At 36.9% G+C, this 7,798-nt stretch overlaps 1 protein-coding gene across 2 annotated transcripts in view; it reads left to right on the top strand.

The window, feature by feature from the left end:
* The window catches only part of LOC117394425 (bone morphogenetic protein 7-like), an 87,726-nt gene extending 79,941 nt beyond the window's left edge, over positions 1–7,785 (top strand). For both annotated transcript variants that reach the window (XM_033992685.3, XM_059014737.1), the window contains 2 exons: positions 4,762–4,872; positions 6,221–7,785. In XM_033992685.3, coding sequence (XP_033848576.1) covers positions 4,762–4,872; positions 6,221–6,370 — 261 coding nt within the window. In that variant the 3' untranslated portion in view covers positions 6,371–7,785. The remainder of the gene's footprint in view (positions 1–4,761; positions 4,873–6,220) is intronic.
* Positions 7,786–7,798: the final 13 nt, after the last annotated feature.

Consider the following 7,798-nt stretch of genomic DNA (forward strand, 5'->3'; position numbering starts at 1 on the left):
ATTTTAAAATCCTTTCCAAGGTTCTGGCCCAGCGTCTCGAACAGGTTCTTCCCTCTTTAATTTAATTGGAGCAAACTGGCTTTATACAGGGAAGAAACTCTTTCTTCAATTTACATAGACTATTTAATATTATTTACACCTGCTCAACTAACTTTCCCCCAGAGATCCTTGTATTTATTGATGCAGAAAAGACATTTGACCGCATCAAATGGAATTATCTTTCTGCCACACTTAACAACTTCGGCTTTGGACCTAATTTTATTTCATGGATCAAGCTGTTGTATGCCACTCCACTGGCTTCTGTCTGTACTAACAATATACAGTCTGAGTACTCCCCATTCCACCAGGGGACAAGGCAAGGCTGCCCTCTTTCCCCATTACTGTTTGCTGTTGCTATTGAACCTCTGTCTGTCTCTCTGCGTCACTCTCAAGTATTTGAGGGAATCACCCAATCTCCTCCCTTCCACATGTTTTGTCAATTTTGGACCAATTTGGGAGACTCTCTGATTACAAACTGAACTTACATAAAAGTGAATTATTCCCTATTAATACAATGGCTTCACATCTACCATCTACACTCGTCCCCTTTAAGAAGGTGTCTGGTAGTTTCAAGTACTTGGGCATATCAGTTACTCCTACTTTTTCCTCCCTCTTTAAGGCTAATTTCACACCACTGCTTGAACGCAGCAGACAAGACTTTGCCCGCTGGTCTGCTCTACCCCTGTCACTTGCTGGTCGTATTAACCTGGTTAAAATGAGTGTGCTCCCCAGATTTTGGCATCTTTTCCAGAATATCCCAATTTTTATTACTAAAAGTTTCTTTAATTCGCTTGACAAAATTCTCTCTTCACTTCTGTGCGGAAATACAGGCCCTCATATTCTGAAGACTTTTCTTCAGAGACCGAAGCATCTGGGTGGTATGGCTCTACCAAATTTTCCATTTTATTATTGGTCAGCCAATATTCATAAAATCACGTATTGGACACAACACAACTCTGATAACAGAAGCCCAGTCTGGGTGGATCTGGAAGCCTCTTTCTGTCAATCATCCTCCTTATCTGCTCTGGCTTGCTTTTCCATCCTGGTATACACAAGTCAATTTAGCGCTAATCCTATAGTCCAGCACACCCTTAAAATCTGGTCTCAATTTAGCACTAATCCTATGTCCAGCACACCCTTAAAACCTGGTCTCAATTTAGCACTAATCCTATAGTCCAGCACACCCTTAAAACCTGGTCTCAATTTAGCACTAATCCTATAGTCCAGCACACCCTTAAAATCTGGTCTCAATTTAGGCGACACTTTGGCCTACAGAGAGCCTCCATATTTACCCCAACCACTCTGAACCAATTATTCATCCCCTCTCAGATAGATTCACCTTTTCAAATATGGTGTAGAAATGGGTCCACTACAGTTAGAGACGTATATTTTGATAATGTGTTTGCCTCGTTTGAACAGCTCCCTGAAATTTAATTTACCCACAATCACACTTTTTTCTCTAGGCATTTTACACAAAATGTATTTGTCAATTTCCAGATTTGCCTCCTCCAACTCCTAGCTTGCTAGAGCTGAACCCCAATGGTAGAGGTTTGCAAACTAAAATCTACAACATAATTTCCAATTTGAGTCCTCAGTCATTAGCAACACTGAAGACACTCTGGAAGCAGGATCTCAGCATCACTTTTTCACATGACCAGTGGGAGGCTGTTCTAGCTTGTGTACATTCTTCTTCATCTTGTGCTAGACATGGGCTTATCCAATTTCAAATTTCACATCGTATTCACCTGACTAAAGAAAAACTAGCTAAAATGTATAGATGCCTCTTTAATCCATATGTTTTGGTCCTGTCCCAGACTGACTACATTTTGGACTTCTATTTTTGAATCTTTTTCTGAAATTGTCCACTTACTTATTGACCCCAACCCACTTATTGAAATTTACCTGTAAGTACAGCCCTGCAGAAAATTTAATCTAATTCCATAGCTTTTGTGTCCCTATTGGCAAGGCGTCTCATACTTTTGAACTGGAAACAAGCTGCCCCTTACTCGGCCAAAATACAATTTACTCACATAGGGCCCGATGTTGGAAAGGAGTTTCATTTTCGGTGGAAACGGCAAAATCTGCAGAATTTTTCCACCTTTTAATCCGATAAAAAATATCCTATTTTCTAAAGTGGACCTCCGTTTTACCCGCCAGCAGATCGCATTTCATGCTTCATCTTCTGTGATTCTTAGGAACTTTAAATTAATAAATAATGAGAATTTAAACAGCGTAATCTGCCAAAAAATGGTTCTGGTTCAAATGTGTTAGCAATGTTATATAAGCACAATCGAAACCTGTCCCAAAACGCAAACGCAAACATATATATTTTATTATTTTATTTTTGTATTAATCTTTTTATTATTATTTTTGTATGTAGGTTACACTGTTAAGAAAATCTGTGCAACAGTGTCATATTAACAGATTGTCAAAAGCAATGTCGCTGTCCACATTAACAATTACAATAAAGTTACAGTATTTTGATCAAATTAAAGGGTACAAATACACCAGGAAGCAATATTTGTCTATGTATAAAAGATTTTGGTTGTTAACTGTGCAATACTTTAAATTAAAAGTGCGATCTTAAAGCAGCTGCTCCTATCAAAATTACATCTTGTTCAAGAAATTATTATTTATTTAGATGCACCAAGAACCAAAAAGTAATGTTTTAATTTATCCACTAAATACAAATATATAAAATATGTAGGAAGACTGTCTACACATATATACTTGGCTCCGACTCTGTGGGTGATAGAGCATCCGAAACATTTATTTAAAGGCGCTATATGTTCTCCCGTGGATATGCATCAGTAACTTTATAGGCTAAGAAATACCAAATGCATATTAAAATGATTTCAATTAATTCCCGTATCAGTCTCTCATTTTTGTCTGAAACGGCTCCTCATATGAGAAACAGTGTATGTACAGTATGCCTACGTTCTTTTAATAACAAAGCAGCTTGCAGGATTTGTGACAAACTGATTTTAACAAGTTGTGCCGCTGAGAATTTACAGATATTCTTTTTTTTAGGACATTTTCACTAACTGTTCTATACAAGCTCCTAACACACATACACAGTGTCATTCTGGACACGCTAGGTGTCCCTCAACAAAAAGATATCAGCATGACATCAGAGCGCAAGTCAATCTTTGGAGCTTCTGGTTGTCCTTGTCAATGACCACTGTAAATAAAATACAACTGTTCAACCTGTTTTTACAAGTAAACATTTATAAATTGCAGTATTTAAATGGATCATAATAGGATACGATTTGTTTGCTCTAAATGTTTTATGGTAAGCACCTTGTAAACATCGTAGCAACCCCCCCCCCCCCCCCCCCGTATTTAAGGTAGCACAGCTATATCAGTTACTTGAATTATAATAATAATATATTTAGCATTGCTTTGCAACTTTTTCCTCATGAGAATCAAAGTTATAATCCAAGGTGTGTCCAATAGCAAACGGTAGCCTCTTTTTTAAAACTTCTTCCCGATGTAAAGTACAAATGCCCACATGAAGCGTAACCACAAAATACAGTCTTTTTCCCCAATGTAATTAAAGTGCTTTTTGAAAGTCAGTGTTAACAGTACTTACTATGAATAGTGGGGTCACAAGCAGTGTAAAACTGACAGGTTAACCACTTATTCATATAGTTGGATAAAAACTAGGATGTGATCTGAATTAAGTCGTTTTTCACAGCCTGGGCTTTTTTATGTACAGTTTATAAAAATAATAATAATAATAATAATAATAATAATAATAATAATCAACACGGATCAGCTTTCCCATGAAAATGAGGCATCCTGAATTTTGAGGGGGATATAAAGGCTTCCTGAGAAAGTTAAGGGGGGCACGGTAGTTGCACCTATGAGCTGAAGTGCTGTCACTCTTTTTACTGGCAAACAGACTATTGACCATTCTGAAGCAGGCAGGAAGCGAGCTGGTGCAAGTTTAAATGATCTACCACTTTGATAGGCATGGATTCTTAGATCATTATATATTCCGCCAAAAAGAAAGCGTCAGAATAACAAGTGAACGAAAGTAGCGGATAGATTCCCGATGTTTTTTCTGCAGCTTTAGAAAATACAGAATCTGTGGGAAAAACAGAGGTACAGAAAAAATGGTCGAAATAATGGTGTATAACACTATCCTCCAGCGGATCTCCTTTGAAAATAACCCCCATAGTGTCTAAATTGGAGAGTAAATTACTCAATGACCCAAAACCTTATCTGGAGTTTGAAAGGAGTAGCGTAAGAGAAAGGGAAGGAGGGAGAAGAGAAATGTATAGAGGGAAGAGAGAAGGAAGGAGGAGTGGAGGATAAGAAAGTGTCTGAAAGCTGTAATAAAAGCAAAGGGGAGGGAGGGCTTAGGTAGGCCAGGGTGTCCTCGGCTCACCGCGCACCAGCGACCCCTGTAGTCTGGCCGGGCACCTGCAGGCTTGTCTGTAAGCTGCCCAGAGCTGCGTTGTCCTCCGATGCTGTAGCTCTGATGTGGCTGCACACGCTTCAGAGGACAGTGTGGGTTCGTCTTCACCACTCCCGAGTCAGTGCGGGGGTGGTAGCAGTGAGCTGAGCCTAAAAATAATTGGACATGCCGAATTGGGAGAAAATAATAAAAAATAATTGCCGATTACTAAATTAAAAAATAAGCAACCCACTTCCTGGGTTACTTATTTTAAAATTAGAATGAAAATATATTTCATTCTAATTTTCTCTGTGTTACAGGATTGGATCATTGCACCAGAAGGATATGCAGCAAACTACTGTGCTGGAGAATGCTCATTTCCCCTCAATGCGCACATGAATGCCACAAACCATGCAATTGTGCAGACACTGGTAAGCACAATAGAAAATAGCAGCAGTTTCTAGTTTGTCAAAGTTAATTCTGGGGGAACCTGGGAGTGAACATATTTTTAGCACTGATTCAATGTTTGAACTTAATATTGCTAATTTAAGTTGCTCCATTTGTTTTCAAAATTCTGAAATGTAACTTCTCAATTAAATACAGTATGAATACAGATTTTCAATTCTCAGTCGTCAGAGCATCATTCCTAAAATAACTGCTTGCTGTGCCACCTGGCAGTTTACAGTATTAAATCCTCTCAAATGTAATAAAATTTGAGCCACATTTCATGAAGGTGGAGAGCAACAGTTGGTAAGGCCATTATTAGTTCGAGTTTCAGAATCTGGAGTCACTGTCCATTCATACATAGATATGTAACTTTTAAATTTGTTTACGTACATGAAGTGGACATTTGTCATGTTTATTTAAATTTTATTTTACTGATTGAGAAAAATGTAAAGATTAATGTTTGTAACCATTTGAATAATTTTATATTTTAATGTGTGGACCTAAAAACATTGAGAGGATGTTCCTTGCGCCAAGTTATCAGCAAGAACTGCCAGAGACTATACAGCAAGGATAGTTTACATGTTTTCAGGGTATTGGCGCAGCAAAAGCAAATCAGCCAAAAGCACCATTTCACTTTTAATTTGTAGTTCCCAACACTCTTAGGTGAAATGTAGAAAAAAGTCAATACCTGTCATACAGTAAGAGATATTAGTCACCACAGTAAGGTCAAAATGTCCTTCTCCCTTTTCTCCTGTTTTTTTGCAGATTTTTGCAGACCCCAGGAACTTTTATCCATGTATATGTATATTACAGGACATCCGAGTTTAATGACAATTACCTTGTTTTGTCAACATGGAAATATACTAGGGAATGCACTTATTTGGATGTTTATATCATTTATATTAAATTATTTATTTCTGTTTTTAAAATGGAACATTTGCCTGCAATTTATTATTATTTTTTTTATATAATAGAAATATAAAAAAAGGTCTAGCACACGTGGGATTTGAAACTATAACCTTCAGTTTGCAAGCGTGTTGTGTTACTGCCAGTGCTACACGATTAAGAAAACAAGCAGTGTTTTGAAAGATGAAGTCAGCCAGCTGAGAATTTCTGAGACACTACATTTTGGAGATTTTTTGACCCCCACCGCTTCTACAGTTGTACCTATTTCCTTGGTGCTGGCCAATGTTGACCCATTGGTTTCTTCTAACTTAGCTTGTGTTAGAAGAGAGTACCCTTAGGACAGCTGCTACAGTCAATGTTTACAGGTGTATAAACCACTGAATATTGTGATCTGTAACTTTCTACTTCATTTTGCCTCCAAAACAGGTCCACCTCATGAATCCAGAGAATGTCCCTAAGCCTTGCTGCGCCCCCACCAAACTAAATGCCATTTCTGTACTCTACTTTGACGATAATTCAAATGTGATTCTGAAGAAATACAAGAACATGGTAGTCAGAGCTTGTGGTTGTCATTGACAAAGAAGCCAGTGTCAGGAGCTCATTGGAATTGTATCACATGTTGTTTATCCAATTTTGTAGACTTCTGCTGCAGCACTGCTTTTGGGAAAACAAGCTTGATCTACTTTACCCTTTAATTTTACAGGAGTCATGTGAGCCAGTAACTGGGATGTTTCTTCTTCACAGGAAAAAAAAAGCCCACGTACAGATCCTGTTATTCTAAGATGGCATACTTCCAAATGAGTTACAATACAGGAATGGTCCAGACAGAATGATCATTAACTGCAACTCCTAAACGTAGAACTAAGGGGCAAGATGAATGTTGATTCATTTAAAATGGAAAACGTTGTATGTATTTTACTTTTTGCCAAAGTTATCATTGTAATATTTTCAGTGAGGCTGTCTTGTCTAATGTCTGTATTTATTATAGTTTACTTGTTATATTCATCCCCAGACAATAGGCAAAATACTTTTGATATTCTACTATTCAGTTCATATTTTGGAATCTTGCAAAGAATGGTTTCTAATGTGCATTTACTGTTCTACAACGGGCTGCAATTTTAAAAGAGGGTCTCTAGGTTTGGTACAAATATTCCAGTCCAAGAACAAAAAAAAGGGTTTACTGGGATGCAAACAAATGCTAAATCACTGTCAAGCAGGAAACTTTTTTATATGTATTCACTGCACTGGCCATATTCACAAATAATTTAACACTATGCTGAGCTTGCAACATTCGTAGCTGCAACAAAAGTGCATGGAAGAGCCCGTAAATGAACTTCCTGGGTTACTTATTTTAAACATCAACGTTCTGTTTTCTTTTAAACAAGATTTCATTAATGCATAACAGTAAATACATTGTGAATATTTATTTTAATCTTGTGTCATAAATATGTAGGCTATCACCCAAGAAAGTACTCAAATTAATGCCGGCTAAAAAGCGGTGGGCTTAGATTAGCAAATACCATATATTGTTTTCAGCAACTAATAAAGTCCTAAATCTCTTGAACATTATACTTATTATACATTATATTAAGAAACAAGTGTCACAAATTGATTACTAAGGTTTACCACATCTTGATTATTGTAAGTTTTCCATTCTCATATACATTTACTGTAATCATGTTTGTTTTTCTAAACTCTTTGAATAAATCATTTTTTACAACTTTGTGATTACCCTTTAAGTGCATCACAAGCAACAATGACATCATTAACTTTGGGTCTGAATGCAATTGTCCATTGATAACTTCAGGCATCAGCCAATAGAGAACAAATTAAGTACATAGTGGAAACTGCTATTTCAATTTCATTTATATATGTGTTGACTATAGACCATGACAAAACAGAAAAATCTCAGTGAAGTGATGTTTACATTTCAATACAAAATATTTTGATTTTCAATACTTGTACATTTTGTACTTATTTAGTGCACTGAAGCATTTATACATC

This window comes from Acipenser ruthenus, chromosome 3 (genome assembly GCF_902713425.1).
Source record: "Acipenser ruthenus chromosome 3, fAciRut3.2 maternal haplotype, whole genome shotgun sequence".
Classification (NCBI taxonomy): domain Eukaryota; kingdom Metazoa; phylum Chordata; class Actinopteri; order Acipenseriformes; family Acipenseridae; genus Acipenser; species Acipenser ruthenus.